At 40.7% G+C, this 16,343-nt stretch overlaps 1 protein-coding gene across 2 annotated transcripts in view; it reads left to right on the forward strand.

Annotated features, from left to right (window-relative positions):
- The window catches only part of sema3bl (sema domain, immunoglobulin domain (Ig), short basic domain, secreted, (semaphorin) 3bl), a 70,100-nt gene that overhangs the window by 41,110 nt on the left and 12,647 nt on the right, over positions 1-16,343 (forward strand). For both annotated transcript variants that reach the window (XM_014407535.3, XM_014407534.3), the window contains exons 5-12: positions 3,889-3,979; positions 5,969-6,085; positions 6,273-6,415; positions 8,073-8,187; positions 8,317-8,386; positions 8,509-8,653; positions 13,370-13,601; positions 13,779-13,870. In XM_014407535.3, coding sequence (XP_014263021.3) covers positions 3,889-3,979; positions 5,969-6,085; positions 6,273-6,415; positions 8,073-8,187; positions 8,317-8,386; positions 8,509-8,653; positions 13,370-13,601; positions 13,779-13,870 — 1,005 coding nt within the window. The remainder of the gene's footprint in view (positions 1-3,888; positions 3,980-5,968; positions 6,086-6,272; positions 6,416-8,072; positions 8,188-8,316; positions 8,387-8,508; positions 8,654-13,369; positions 13,602-13,778; positions 13,871-16,343) is intronic.

Genomic DNA, 16,343 nt, shown 5'->3' on the forward strand with positions numbered 1-16,343 from the left:
TTCAGTCTGAAATGTCTTGTAAAAGTTAAATGATAAGTAACAGTGTAGATGCAGTCACCAACCTAGAAGTTGAATCAAAATTAAAATCCTCCAAAAGGTTTCAACAGCACACAAACACCGTGAACAGGTCCAGTTTAATCACTTTAAGTAGTGTTGAAGCCTGTGAGATGCTAATTGAGACACTTGTCAATGATTGCATCACAGAAAAATGTCACCCATTTCAGAGTCATTACAAAGGCAGAAACTCTCATAACCACTGAAGCCACAGAACAGAAGGAGCTAAGCGACCTGTGTATGCACTGGAAGATACAGAGATCTATACTATATGAAGAAATGACCAAATCCAGTAGTACAGACCTTTTGTTTAAGGCAGGCTGTAACGATCCTTTTTAATGCTGAAAGTTGGACATCTTAACATGTGAGTTTATGGGGGTTTTGGAGCCAGCCTCAAATGGCAAGTAGAGGAACTGCGCTTATTTCAACACTTCATTTTTCAGCTTCAGACGTTGCCCCTTGGTTGTAACCAGTAGTTGGTTTCACATTCCCAACAATAAGAGCAATAGAGTTGTTTTTACTAGACAAGTCGGGCCCTATATTTATGAATGCAACTTTGTCATTCATTGAATTCTGGTTTACTGTAGTTGCTGTCAGCAATGAAAACGCACATATCCATATTACTGCTAACATTACTCACAAAATATTAGCCCCCTAAGTGGTCAAACCACCAAAACAGCTGGAACAGAAAACACCTGGATATACTGCTAATAGCAAAGTTGTGTTCACTGTCTTGTGAATCCCAGCACCTCATTTATAAGAAAGTGGGTCAGTCTTTAACATTGAATCTGTAGTCTCTCTTTTAGTCCGCTGATTAAGGGTGAACATTGTTTTCAGTATTAGTTTTAATTTAAAGGTTAAATAATCCGCTGGATGGAGGTTAATGAATAAACTAAATAAATGAAGTTTTCCGCATGTTAAATTACACAAATGGAAGTGTGTGCCTGTGTCAGTAGTCACTTGTCTTGCTGGTCTTGTAGCGGGGGTCCGATGTGTTTTGCTTGGCACAGCTGTGTGTAAAGTGGCCTGGATGTTTCTCTCTCCCTGTATCACGGCACTTCTGTGTATTTGTTTTGGCAAAGTATGGGCAAAGTGACTCTGACAGTCTAATCAGCTGAACAGGCAGCTGCGCCATTCCTTTGGATCACAATGAGATAACACAGACGCACACATGCAAACACCCCGAAAGCCGCACCGACTCGTATTTGCTGCACAAGTGCACAGCGGAAAGTCTGCATATAGAAATGCAAAACACACACGCACACTCAAACACACACACACACACACACATATGTGCACACATGTGAGTGAAGAGGTGCCGAAAGGATAAGGATGACTAATGAATGAGCTAAACGACCTGTGCATGCATGAGAGGAGACGAAGAGCAGAAAGCAGCTGGAAATGAGAAAAAATGCAACACAGAAAGAGTCAAAGTGGTGGAGGAAAGGGTTTACTGTATGACATAATGAACTAATTAAACAATACATTTACACAAAAGGTGTAAATGCTATAAAGTTATTGACATATGAAAGTTTTTGAATAAAAATTGTCACGGTGTGGATAAAATCTGGTCAAAATGACAAATGAAGCCCTCATAAATCCCGCTTGTGTAGTACTGGAAGAATTAAAGAGTTATATTCTCATACAGGGCAAGACATGAATCAGATTACTTTTAACTTCTCCTCGTAATCTAAAAAACTGATGAAGTGTGAATTCTGTGCATATGCCTGCCCTTCAACACCTTTAAAAGTCATTCAAACCAAAAATCTACATGTAGATTAAATGAAAAAGTTTGTGCATTAAATTTGAAGTGTGAAGAAATTTGACGTGTCCGTGATATTTGGCACTTATTACTGCCCGGGTGACACACTGTGTGTGGGCGTATTTGCTGTCCACTGTGTTTCTTACAGTATTTTTATCAAGCCTACTTCAATGTCATCATCTCCCCTGTGATCTCTGCTCAGTCAAAGCCTCGCCCACCTTGTAACAATGCTCCATTGTTTATTACAGGAACAAAGACTGAGACGGACAAAGTTCACTGTAAGGACACTTAAATCAGTAACATGCACTTGCATTAAACCAGAGGTCCTACTGCTGCTCTTGTCACCTTCTATTCCCCTTTTTTTCCCTGGAAGTTGACTGCATTTGGAATTGATCACATGCAGGCGTCTCTGGCAAACACAGACTGGTACACTGGTGTCACTGAAGTGGAAATTCAAAGACAGAAAAACACAAGGCCTTTTGTCCGCAATGACCCTTTTTTAAGTGGACACATCACACAATCCAAAGATACAGTATGGCCAGTATTTGTCAGGTGAACTTTACAAAAGGGTAAAGGACAAAGAAGCCTTCTGTGTGAGGCTTTTTTAATTGCTTCCTTACTCCGCTCTGCCAGAGTAAGAAAAGTAGAATTTAAATGCAGTTTCACGTAAAGTGGACGTCAGCAGGGAATGTGAATTTATGTTAACTTGGCAGGCAAGAACTGGATTATAAAACCTAAAATATATTCTTCACCTGGACGCACTGAAGGACGAACCTGTAAAATCACGTCTCCATCCATTTCTATTCAGCATACTCAAATTATACTGCCAGGTTGGGGGGGGGAATCACTTTACCTGTGTTTAGCTTTAATTTTGACAAAAGCACAGAAAGGTAAGTGACAGCTATGTAAGTGTGGCTCATTTTCAGCATGTCATGAAACCCCCAAAATCCCATCAAACCCCAGGTCATTTGCATCAAATGTGCTCCATCAGATACCTTGGGGTGTTGTCACGGTGCACACACGATGCTTTGCTTCTGCCTTTTTGGAGACAGGCTTTGATTTTGACTGAATTAACAGACTTTTTAGCCAAACAAAACAAAGGTAAGCAGTAAATCTGTAGTGGGTCAGATAACAACTTGATTTCATCACAAAGTTCAGCCATTGTCCCAACATGCAATATAGAGTGATGTCACATTCATACTTCCTACATTTTTCCAGCACAGACTGTTTTTGGAGTGAGTGAAGGAGCTGATGTGGCTGCAGACTCTTGTCGCCTTGTTTCAGACTATTGTTGGTGGTGCTGAAAACAGCAGTTGCTGTGCAGCAAGATATGCTGCTGTTATGAAAATAAATGAAATAGGAAAGGTTTGAATGAACATGGTGTACGGTTCAGTCTATCATCTGGCCACAGACTCAAAAAACTGTTTATATTTACATGTCATGAATTTGGCTGTATATTTTTTCTTGTTTTTTCCCTGCAGAGTATGTGTTGACTGAGATTTATGATCTCAGGATTGAAGCACTTTTTTTTTATTGTTGACAAAGTTTGTATTTTAAGTCGATTTAATAAGTGTTTTACGGACTCCCCCCCCCCCCCCCCCCCCCCCCCCCCACACACACACACACACACACACACACACACACACACACACACTTATTACCCTCCTGGCTCTTCGAAATCCACAGCTCTAAGGAATAATCTGCACTGGGAACAGGGTGGGAAATTTCTCTGAACCCTGGCAACTGCTCTGATCCTGCATTTCCTCTTATCTCAGACAGCGCCGTCAGTCTCAGACAGTCGCCGGGTTCGCTGAAAGGACAAATAAATGTAACACCCGGTGAAACTAAAACCAGCCCATGGTCTCTTTTATTTGTGTCGACAATGGAACAGAGGGGAAGAACAATGGCCTTTCAGTTATTAAAAAATTAACCCTTTATACAAGATCCAATTTGCTCTGCTATGGAGACATACCTGCTGAGCTTTTCCTCAGAATCAGAAAAAATAAACACTGATACATTATATCAGCTATACTTAAGGAATTAAACACTAACTGAGTGTCTTCCTTCCCCAGCACGTGTTCACAATGGACCCTCTAAATGTGGAAAATGGAAGAGGAAGAGTTCCACATGACCCCAGCTTCCCCTTCGCCAGCACCTTCAGTGGTATGTCCCGTATTGTTTGGCCTACATTTCTAAACAGCTTCCTGAGTGGTTTATGAAGCCATATGGCGAGGGCACCCGTTTAAGATTCATTAGATGTTTTGTCGTACAGCAATAACGCTGACATATTCCAAACATTTAAAACACAGACTGCTCTGGCACGCGTCAATTCCCCTTTTCCTTTTCCTGTTTACTGTCTGCCTCTCTGCTGTCAGAGTAAAGGTAAACATGCCAAAAAAGAGAGAGTAGGTTAAAGACCCAGTAGGGGGTGTTCTAGCCGTCATCATTTTCCGTCAAAGGGGTTGCACAACAAAATATCAATTTCATAAGCCTCTGTGGCACAGCTGTTAATTCATTTGCCGCATCTGACTATTTAACCCCCCACCCCCCGGACAAGGTTGAAAAGTTCTGGGTGTTTCTCTCTAAATGTCACGAGGTATTTACTGGGGCTTGTGAAATAACGCTGATTTATGCCAATGACACACAATCCCAGGATCCACTAAGGGTGGAAATATATATAGTGTGTGTGTGCACGTATACATCCCTTTCTGGCTCCACAGCTGGGCGCTTTCAGCATCAGAATTCATCCCTCAGTGCATTGTAATTGGCAGGAAGACCGCAAATTAGAGCCAAATAGTAGTTTGGACATCTGCAGTGATACTGCAGCGGTCACATGCATACAGAAAAAGAGACACAAAAGCATTTGTCATAGAAATAGTAACAGATAAAGACGAAAGCATACTGTACATGCTGGTAGAGGCTCATAATTTGTTAAAGGTTTAGGATTCATCATCAATTTGAATGGTAAAATCTAAAAAATGCAGTCAGCAAATCTCCAGCTCCACTCTGGGTCAGCAAGGATGTGTTTGATGACAGACTGAATTCAGACTCTTGTTACGGGAGTGAATTTGACTTTCAGTTTGTCTGCTGGCCTCAGTGATCATTAGTGGTCAAAACCACAAGGTTTTGTTATGTATGTTTTCTTCTTCGCCTTAAAGCTTCTTCTTTTGTGTCCCTAAAGCCATAACCAAATACTGAAAGAAAGAAACAACAAATACACATACAGAGCTTCGACCGACACTCTGCAGCCCTGGATGAGAAAGATAAAGAGAAACAGAGACGCTGAGAATGAAACAATAAAAACCTGATGAAAATCCTCTTCATCAGTTATCAACTCAATGATCTCTCCTCCTCAGTTTTAGGATCTTTTCCCAACATGCGCAAACCTCAATTCCCCACGACCTGTCAGCAAGCATTATGTTGTCCGTGCGTTTATATTTGCACGTTTAATTATGTCTTACCACATAGGTTTGACTGCATGGGTGTCTCGCTGTACGGTAAAGAAGTATCTGTGCATTTCTAATACCATTATCATGGCCAAATAAAATAAGAAGAATTAATTTTCACTTTCCACAAGGTCACATGAGAACAGTCTGTCACCAGATTGAGTTTCTACACCAGCTGGGAAAAATTAAAAACAGTTGTGTTTTTGAAAACAACCCAGCTTCACTATGAAAAACTCACTCTTATAATTCTTCATTATGTGATAGTTGCAGTGGGTTGTTTTATAGGCATTTGGGGTCGCTGTCTTGTCTTGTGACCGATAACCTCCAACAGCTGAGGATTTCCCAAAATATATTGTGAAAAATGTGCTGGAAGAGGGATTTTGTTATTTATCTCCATTTGCAAGAATTTTCAGAGTGGCTGAAAGTTAAAGTTGGTCCACTACTGATGGTCTCAGTGGAGGATGCTTAAGTTTCAAATTACACTCCCTGTGTGTTCTGTGTTGGGTTTGTTCATTTTCTTCTTTCCTGTCCTGCATCTATGTTCTTCATTTAACTAAACCTCAAACTCACCCATTATTTTTGGCTGCCTTTCCTTTTTTATTTACTAATTACCCTCTTTTTACATTCTTGCAACCATTTTCTGTAAACTCTCCTCTTCTCATCATCTTTTTCCCCCTTCTTTTAAACATTTCCTGTCTCTCTGTAGGTGGGGAGCTGTATACAGGACTGACAGCAGATTTCCTGGGAAGAGACTCTGTGATATTCAGAAGTATGGGTGGTCGCTCCACAATGAGGACAGAGACTGACCAGAAACTCCTTCATGGTAATGTTTCACTCTTTCCCGAGCGTTTCTACAATACAAGACAATGTTAAGTCAACAAGAAGTACAAACAAACAACAGCAAGTCTGTTAGAAATATGCAAAATTTTACTATAAAGATGCTGAAATAAAGATCAAAGTGATTTACTCATACTCCCACATGCGACTCTTTTCCATCTTCAACCTTGCAGATCCCAAGTTCATTGCAGCCCACCTCATCCCGGATAATGATGACAGAGACAATGATAAGGTGTATTTCTTCTTCACTGAGAAGGCCACAGAGGCTGGAGAAACAGAGGGGGCCATACACACACGAGTTGGACGAGTGTGTGCGGTAAGATGCTCCATAATGCTTTTTATATTTGATGTAAATCTTTCCTTTAAGGTTTAGAATTTAAATTGTAAAAGCCACATCAATTGAGCTCGTTGTGCACAGACCCAGGCTTTTCACTATGTGTGTGTTTATTATTAATCTCTGTCTCTCTTCCACGGTGGGTTTTTGCCCTATCTTCCTCCCCTCACCCTTAACCGGTTGTGGCAGATGGCCGCCACACCTTCAGCCTGGCTTTGCTGGAGGTTTCTTCCTGCTAACAGGGAGTTTTTCCTTCCCACTGTCATCAAGTGCTTGCTCATAGCGGGGACATTTAAATGTTGGGGTTTTCTATTGGTTATTATTGTACGGCCTTTACCTTAAAATATAAAGTGCTTTGTTGATGATATTTTAAGATATCTACAACTACACAAGAAACTGCATTATTAGAGGATTGAGCATTGATAAAATACATATAGCATCATGCATGTCACATCATAATGCCACAGAAAGACAGAGAAACAAAGTTTCATTAACTCAGGAGATCCACAAAAACTGATACTTACATATGCTGAAACACTGAAAGATGGTTTGTTGATAGCTGTGGATGAGAGAAGCCAGATGTTCAGGTGAGCTAGACATGCACTTCCTCGAGGCCATTCAAATATCCTGTCCCCGGAATGAGACATCTGTAGGGATATTTCACTTGAAGATGAGATTGCAAAGGAGCACCAGATGAGTCACGAAAGGTCTCATATTTTGAGTCATTGATAAGCTACAGAAACACTGAGCTAGATACTGTACAGCAAAAAGTTTGACTCAAGGGACTTTCTGAGTGTATGGCCACATACAGATGTCTGCAGAATTAATTTTCCAGGACAGAAGGTAATGGTTTTATGGGTTTATCCTCCTATTATGTCAGTCATAAACTACCTTGTGGAAAAGACAAATTTCTTTTGGGGCGATCAAATATTTACTTTCCCCAAGGTTGATCGTGAAATTTAGAAGTATATGAAATGTTTCTCCTTCCAAAATGCACACAGCTGTCAGATTTCCCAACAATGATCTCCATCTGCCCTACACGCTCCGTAACATTCTTTCACGCAATGATTTGCCTTATAAACCCATGTCTGTACTGTAACAGCACACGCAAATACAGGCATGCATAAAATATTACACACAAATACACACAAGCACAAAAACACGCACACAGCTGCTGGGGTTTCCATTGATTTTGATAGACTGTGTCAGTAAAGTTTGGATAAACCACTCAGGCAAAAACCCACTTAAACTTTCACCATCTAACTTTCTTTCTCCTTGTGTTCACCTTTTTCCATCTTTATTTTTTTCTTCCTCATACAAGTAGTATTTCCTTGTCAGGCCTCCAATTCTTTCCAAGACAAATGTCATCCACACTCCTATACTGATTTTTGCCAAAAAGCTTTTTACCAAAGCTGATCACCATTATACGCATTCACACATACACATAAACTGAAGAACTATGAGTAGATCTCTTGCTTGAAAATCCTTATTCGACGCTGAAGCTGAAACTCAGCACTTTCATCATCTTTCACTTCACATCCAGTGAGGTGGTGTAAAGAGCCAAAACAATGAATGATTTGTGTTTGGAAATAAATACGCAGCTGTGCTTTATAGATTGATTTTCTGTATCTTGAGCCAGAATGATGTCGGCGGTCAAAGAGTGCTGGTCAATAAGTGGAGCACCTTTATCAAAGCCAGACTTGTCTGTTCTGTACCAGGACCTCATGGAATCGATACTCACTTCAACCAACTTGGTGAGACACATTAAAGCACACACGCACACATAAGAATTTTCATATGATCCTGCACTTGGTTACAGTGTATCATATCTGCACATATTTATACTCCCACGCACACACTGACACTGTCTTTTGATAAAACAGAGGATGTTTTCCTGATGAGGACCAAGGATGAAAGGAACCCAGATGTCTATGCAATTTTTAGCACCATCAGGTAAACACGCATAGAGCTCAGCTTTAAAAATAATGTGCACTCAACATCTGTACGACTCAGTAACATGATTTTTGGATATGTTATATCCCAACACTGTACATTTTACATTCTCTTCTTTACAGTAATGTATTCCAGGGCTTTGCTGTGTGTGTTTACCGCATGACTGATATCAGAGAAGTTTTCAACGGACCTTTTGCACATAAAGAAGGTCCTGACTACCAATGGGGTGCTTATGAAGGCAGGGTTCCTTATCCAAGACCAGGCGTGGTGAGTGATTGCAATCCAAATGTATCATTTTTAACTTTTTTTTTTTTTTTTTTTTTTTTTTTGCCTGTCCCGTTTGGCTCTTTTGCCATCAGAATTGTTGTCTAAAGGCAAAGAAAGATGCCCACCGGATTTACTTTACCAAATTGACCATCCCAGCCTTGCCGTAATGGTCCATTTGATTCACCTTTTATTGTTCATTTTATTTTCATTTACTGAATACGGGACATTTTTAACTTTAAAGTTACTTGAGCATTGTTGCTGCCCAGCATTAACCATCCCAGTGACCCTGCTGTGCTTCCCAAAAACATAATACATGTTATTGATGCCAACATTATGAGCAAACACTCATAACTTCTAATGAAATTCAGAATCTGTCTCTATAATCTGCATAACTAGTGTTGGCAAACCAACTGCAAAGACTTTCTGAATGCAGACACCTCACTTAATTGTTATTGTCAGGTGTGCTTAGGTCTTCATTTTGGTTTTTTTTTTAGAATCACCCATTCTTAATGTTGTTATTCACACTGAGTGCATAATTTCAATGGCCGAATTTGCGAACCAAGAAAGATTTTTCTGATTTTTCATATCCAAATAAACAGATCAGACAACTCAGACCACTGCATTTGGCAGCAAGCTATTAAATATACAAATATTAAAATCATAGTATTTTACCCCATCCAGGTCAATTAGTTTGGGTCAAATGAGTCAATGACTCCTCTGCCTCCTCAGATGACATCCCATCTCTGCCAGCAACAGTTCAAACTGCCCCAATAACACTTCAGTCGTGATACACCTTCAACTCTGAGATCAAACCTTAAAATTTCCCCTGTTGCTGACTTCTTGTGAGAATTGGATGAAGCCATGAATGGATTAACGTACATCCATTCATGGCTTATATATATATATATGTATATATATATATGTATGTATGTATATATATATATATATATATATATATATATATATATATATATATATATATATATATATGTATGTATATGTATGTATGTATGTATGTATATATATATATATATATATATATATATATATATATATATATATATATATATATGTATATATATATGTATATATATGTATATGTATATATATGTATACATATATATATATATAAACTTTACTAGTAATAGTAAAACTTGACTGTTGGTTAACTGACTTAACTGAAGCTTACTCATAACATTTGCAAATTACCTCCCGTACAGTAGCTGAAACATATCTGATTGTGGTTTGACACTTTAATTTTTTCTTTCATTACTTATTTAGCAAAAAAAAAAGAAAAAGGACTGCAATGGTGTGTATATATGTAATAACAGTTGCTCGGCTCCTGTGTGTACTGAATCCGAGGGGAAAGAGGAGCTATCACAACATTAAGAATGGGGTGTAGAAAGTTTCCGTGTCAGTAAACTAAACTACTGTATACGGCGGTGCAGCTGTGATGACTGTACGCAGTGCAGACCCTTCTTCTGGTTAACATCCTGACACTCAGCAGAGCTCTGTCAAGTTCTCCCAGCCACATCGCTGTAACTCAGTGTTGTTATACACACAAACACATGTGTAGGCAGCATCATTACCATAGCGAATGGGAGAGTATGGAGGCAGGAGGAAAATGAATTATGTGAGAACAGAGCAGACACCTCTGTGGTTTCTCCGCACTGGCTCTTTGATTAACAGGAATGTCTTGGCCTTAATCTGCGAGTAAGAGAAGGAAAAAGGAAATAGAGAAGGAGAAAGAAAATGGTGATGGCTCAGGGCAGACCGGAGGAGGCACAGATGGTGGGAAGAGTGAGGTTGCTTTTTTTTTCTGGCTTGATATTTGGCTGCAGTTAAAATTGTTACCCTCTCCTCTTAAACTCAGTTACAATAACCTACATTGTTCTTTTTCACTTGCACCGACAGAACATTAAAGTCCTTTTTATTTCCATGGATTTTTCATTGAAACAGATTTAAGCCTCGTCCTACCCATCATCGTCTCTTAAGTCACCTGTCAAAACATAAAAGAATGGAAAATGGAAGTTAATTTCAGATTTAGTTGATTTATCTGCTCAAGATATTTATCTTGGATTGAGATGTTCCTGTGTTTAAACTTCACCAGAATTGTTTCCAGCAGACCAAATGACGGGGGGATCTTTTTTATTACAGTTTTGCCAAAGCTGTAGAGGTAATCCTACCAAGGCACAGATATGGAATTTGATAGATTTATTAACCTTATGTTTTCTGAAATTTTTTTTTTTTTTTTTTGCCATCTTTACTGAAATTTTCATCACAAAAGCCTCAGATTTGATCTTGAACTTTATCTTAATTCTTAATCTTTACAGAACAGTGAAGTCAGATGGGATGAACCATACTTTCTGGCATTAAAGTTATATTCGTAATGCTTTAAATCAGCCCATATCTGCCCACACCAACCTATCTAGTATGAAGTATTGTTTTTGTTTTTCTTTTACCTTCGAGGTCAAAAAGGGGTGAAAATGCAGGTGATTCATTAGAATTTAAACTTACAAAACATATGCTTGACACGTGAACATATACAGTAATAGTATAAATTAATAGGTGCCTGTCAAACATACATCATTTCCTTCTCATTATTTATTGTTGGGCTTTAAATGGAGACATAAGGCAGTTCAGCTGCAGCAGCAAAGTTTAGATAGGTCGAATATTAACTTGGGAACTTTTTCAGTTTAGGTTTTACTTGAAGTGCAAACAGATGAATGGAGACACATTAGTGAAGTTTCCTCTGCTGCACAAGCATTTAATGTTCAACGTGTAAGCTGAGCAGGTCGAAAACAGATGCATTTTAAGTACACTTATTTCTGTTCAGAAACCATGTTCAGGGTTACGTGTGAGGTCAATTTTACTGTACACAAATACCACCAGTTGATTTGGCTCCATATTTGAAATTGTGCTTGGAAGGTATGCTAGAACAATTTACAACAATGTCATGCATTCATATTTAAAACTGTATGATAAACATTTGAAGTTAGTGAGTTATTATTATTCTCTTTGAAGGGTTTAGCTTATACATTCCACATCTTCTGGAATAAATTATAACCAGTGTGATTTGGAAAGCATACTCAGAAAAATTATGCATCGATAGTTTGTGCATATTTGAGGGTAACCTCCCTGCACAGCTCAAATCCCCCCTCTGAAACTGGATCTATGCCATTCCAGAGCTATTGTGTGGATCAGTTACTGTTGTGATAAGCAGTAGTAATTAAATTCCCTCCATATGGAAGTGCAGTCTGGAAAGACAATTACACGCAATACAATATAACAATACCATACCTTCCATTATAATGTGATCAAATACGAAACTGGACTCTCATGAATCTGTTACGTTTAAGTTCATTAATCTCTATTTAATTTCTCTCCATTTCTCAACCTCAGTTTAAGATTTTTTGGCAAAACCGTTACTACTGCAACCTTTTTTGTTCTTTAAATGTCAAACTTGTCGTCAGCATAGAGAAGCCAAACTTCAAATAATCAGAGAATCTGATAGTCTATAGTCTTTATTCTATGACGTAAAAAGCATTGAGGATACTGGTATCTCTACACATGTTTGTGTCATAATACCTCCAATTACCCTGAAACAAATGAAACTCAACTCAACCAGAAATAAAAACTCAACTGAATTGAGCAATCTGAACTGATGAAAAAACTGGTTGCAGCACTTGCACTTCAATAAAGTAACACTATTGAAACGAGCCAGTAAGTACTCTTTTGTTGTCTTTGGTGACCATTTGTATATTAAATCCAGACTGCAGTCTTGTGAACCTCTTTTCTTTATCTTGAAAGTAAAGACCTCTGTAAAGAAGAGGTCAAGCCGTACTTGCTTATTGTTGAAGTACTTGAACTTAATAAGAGCCACAGCAGGTTGCGTCATCCTTTAACTGTGACAGGAACGCCATCAAAGCTTAAGAGAAAACTAAACGAACTGACAGACTGAAGAAGGTAAATCAGCTTTGGAAGCGCAGAAAAAGCCGTTGCTTTTCAGTGGTTTTGACCACCAGCAGAGATGGAGGGGTCAAGTATTTGATGACTGGCATTTTCTCACCCATAAATCTAATGTAAAAGAGTTGCAATGAAGATTAATGAAACTGTCAGTGTGTGTCACAAAACCTTAAGCTGCTTCATGGAGAGCTGCAGATCTAAATCAAATAAACAAACCCAGAGACCATATAGGTCATATAAATGCTTTCATTTGGACTGTTTTCAGCACTATTAATTTTTTACAGAATCTCCTAGCACATTCATTTTCTCACTGTTACACTGACACAAATGACTAGATTTTTTTCTTTGTTTTTTGGCAAAAAAACTGCTACCACGCACATAAAGCTGCAACAGTGGTTCTGAACTTTCATCCAAAGTTTTCAGGCACAATAAAACTCTTAATGAGGGCTTTCTGAGAAGTTTTCTACACAATAATTAGCCCACAGTTGTTACCGAAAGCACACCCCCTGTATGCAAGAAAATGCTGGGAATTTAGAGTCAACGTGGAAAAGGCGAGAATTTAAATTTCTTCCTTCTGTCGTGATTCTGTTTGCCTGTCCATGTCTCCTTCCACTTTCTTCACTGCAAATGTGCCATCAGTTAGCCAAACAACAATTTTCTCTATGGACTGAATTTCAGCTATCGTCATTAGTTTTTCTCTCTTTTCCTTTGTTTCTCTATGTCTTTCTTATTTCCCTCATATCTCTCCAGTGCCCCAGTAAAATCATCAACCAACCTGGCAGGGAGTTTGGCAGCACAAAGGACTTCCCCGATTCAGTCCTGCAGTTTGCCCGCAGCCACCCGTTGATGTGGCGGCCGGTGTATCCAGCCCTTCGTTGCCCTGTGCTTGTAAAGGCCAACATTCCTTATAAGCTGAAACAAATAGTGGTGGATCGTGTTGAGGCGGAGGATGGGCAGTATGATGTTATGTTTATTGGCACAGGTAGGTGCATTTTTATTCCATAACTTTTAGGCATCCAGGTCCATTATAGCCATCCAAGCACAGTCAGAATCAGAATACTTTATTGATCCCTGGGGGAAATTATTTTTCACTGAATTATTGGAGCAGACAACACTATGTCTGTTCTGTAGCCCTTTAATTTTTCTGCTTCTCTTTCAGATATTGGCACAGTGTTGAAGGTCATTGCACTAAACAATGGAAACAGTCTAGAGACAGAGGAAGTCACACTAGAGGAGCTACAAGTCTTTAAAGTAAGGCTTATTCCATTGAGTCGGTTAAATATACACTCTGTGATAATGTACTATAGGATTCATCCATATTCCAGAAACGTGTTATCATCAAGGTTCAAGGTTCAAGGGTTCAAGGTTCTTTATTATTTGTCACATGCATAGTTATACAAGTATAACACACAGTGAAATGTAGGCTGACACGCTCCTCGACATGTGCAAAAATTGGGGGGGGTGTAGAGGAAGAACATTATATATATATATATATATATATATATATATATATATATATATATATATATATATATATATATATATACACACACATAGTATATACACTGGGTGAATGTGCAGTAGTAGCAGCAAGCAGGTGAATTCTGTACATTAATATGAATAGATATCTGACTATTTTACAGGATAGACAATATAAACATATTTAAAATTAAAGGAATTGAAATGTACATTGTGCCTTGGTTTAGTGTCTGGAAGAGTCCTGACTCAGTCAATTATAGATGATGTGAGAGGGCGGGTGTGTGTGTTTAGGGCACGGATGGCTTGGGGATAGAAGCTCCTCTTGAGTCTCTCTGTCCTTGCCCGGAAGATGCGGAACCTTCTACCAGCTTGCAGAAGTTGGAACAGTTTGTTGCCAGGATGGGACGGGTCCTTCAGTATCTGCACTGCTCTAGTCCGGCATCTCCTGGTGTAGGTGTCCTGAAGCGGGGGGAGAGCAATCCTGCAGCAGCGTTCTGCTGTATGGATCACTCTCTGGAGAGCTTTTTGGTCCTTCACACAGCTGTTCCCGAACCACGATGTCATGTTCTGTGTGAGGATGCTCTCCACAGCGCCTGTATAGAAAATCCTGAGGATCTTTGGAGAGACCCTGAACTTCCTCAGTTGTCGTAGGTGATACAGGTGCTGCCTAGCCTTTTTGGTCTGGACCTGAATGTGGGCAGCCCATGTCAGGTCTGAGGAGATGTGGACACCAAGATACTTGAAGGACTGCACCCTCTCCACTGGAGCTCCATTGATGATAATGGGCTTGTAGTCTCTGTGCTGACCCCTTCTGAAGTCCACCACCAGCTCCTTGGTCTTGCTGACGTTCAGCTGGAGGTGGTTGTCCTGGCACCACGATGCCAGATTCTTCACTTCATCCATGTAGGCCGCCTCATCGTTGTTGGAGATGGCACCCAACACCACTGTGTCGTCAGCAAACTTCACAATGGTGTTGGAGCCATGGGTGGCCACACAGTCTGAAGTGTAGAGGGAGTAGAGCAGTGGCGAGAGGACACATCCCTGAGGTGCTCCTGTGTTGATGGTGATGCTGTTGGAGAAGCACCTGCCCACCCTCACCACCTGAGTTCTGCCAGTGAGGAAGTCCAACACCCATGCACACAGACGGCTGTTAAGTCCCAGATCCCTCAGCTTTGTGAACAGTCTGCAGGGCACTATTGTGTTAAACGCTGAACTGTAATCAACAAACAGCATTCGCACATAGTTACCCTGTTTCTTGTCCACGTGGCTGAGAGTGGTGTGTAGGACGTGGGCGATGGCATCCTCTGTGGATCTGTTGGATCTGTAGGCGAACTGCAGCGGATCTGTGGTGTCTGGGATGGAGGAGGAGATGATGTTCTTCAGCAGCCTCTCAAACACCTTCATTACTACAGTGCAACTGGCCGGTAATCGTTCAGGGATGAGGGTTTGCTGTTCTTGGGCACAGGGACGATGGTGGATCTTTTGAAGCATGTGGGCACCACAGACTTCGCCAGAGACTCGCTGAAGATTTAAGTGAACACACCTGCTAGCTGGTCAGCACAGCAGCGCAGCAGACGGCCGGTGATGCCGTCTGGCCCCGCCGCTTTCCTTGTGTTCACTCTCCTCAGTGCCGCTCGGACGTCATGCTCCGCGATGCTGGTCACCGGTCTCTCGCTGATGACGTCACTGTCCTCGGTAGTCAGGCGGTAGATAGCATTAGCCGCCTGGCTAACCTCGAAACAGGCGTAGAACCGATTCAGCTCGTTGGTGAATGCAGAATCGGCGTTGATCGGCGCAGTGTCCCTGGCTTTGTAGTCCGTAATGGTGCGTAGTCCGTGCCACATACTCCGTGTGTCACCCTGGTGGAAGCGGGACTCCACACGTTCCCGGTACCTGCGTTTGGCATCTCTCACCGCGCGCCGCACGCCGTATGAGGCCGCTTTGTAGGCGCTCATATCGCCAGTGGCGAGACCCGCGTTGTAGGAGGCGGTCCTGGCGTTTACTGCAGTGCGGATCGATCTGTCCATCCACGGTTTCTGGTTTGGGAATGTGGTGACTCTCGCAGTGGGGATAATCTCCTCCGCTAGCATATTGACGAAGCATACTGCTACTTCCGTAAACTCGTTGATGTCGACTGCGCATGCTCTGAACATGTCCCAGTCTACGTCGTTGAGTGCGTCCTGTAGCGTAGCTTCTGATTGGGCAGTCCACCGTTTTACTTCCTTCGTGGTCACGTCTTCCCTCC

This window comes from Maylandia zebra, linkage group LG20, assembly GCF_041146795.1.
Source record: "Maylandia zebra isolate NMK-2024a linkage group LG20, Mzebra_GT3a, whole genome shotgun sequence".
Lineage (NCBI taxonomy): Eukaryota > Metazoa > Chordata > Actinopteri > Cichliformes > Cichlidae > Maylandia > Maylandia zebra.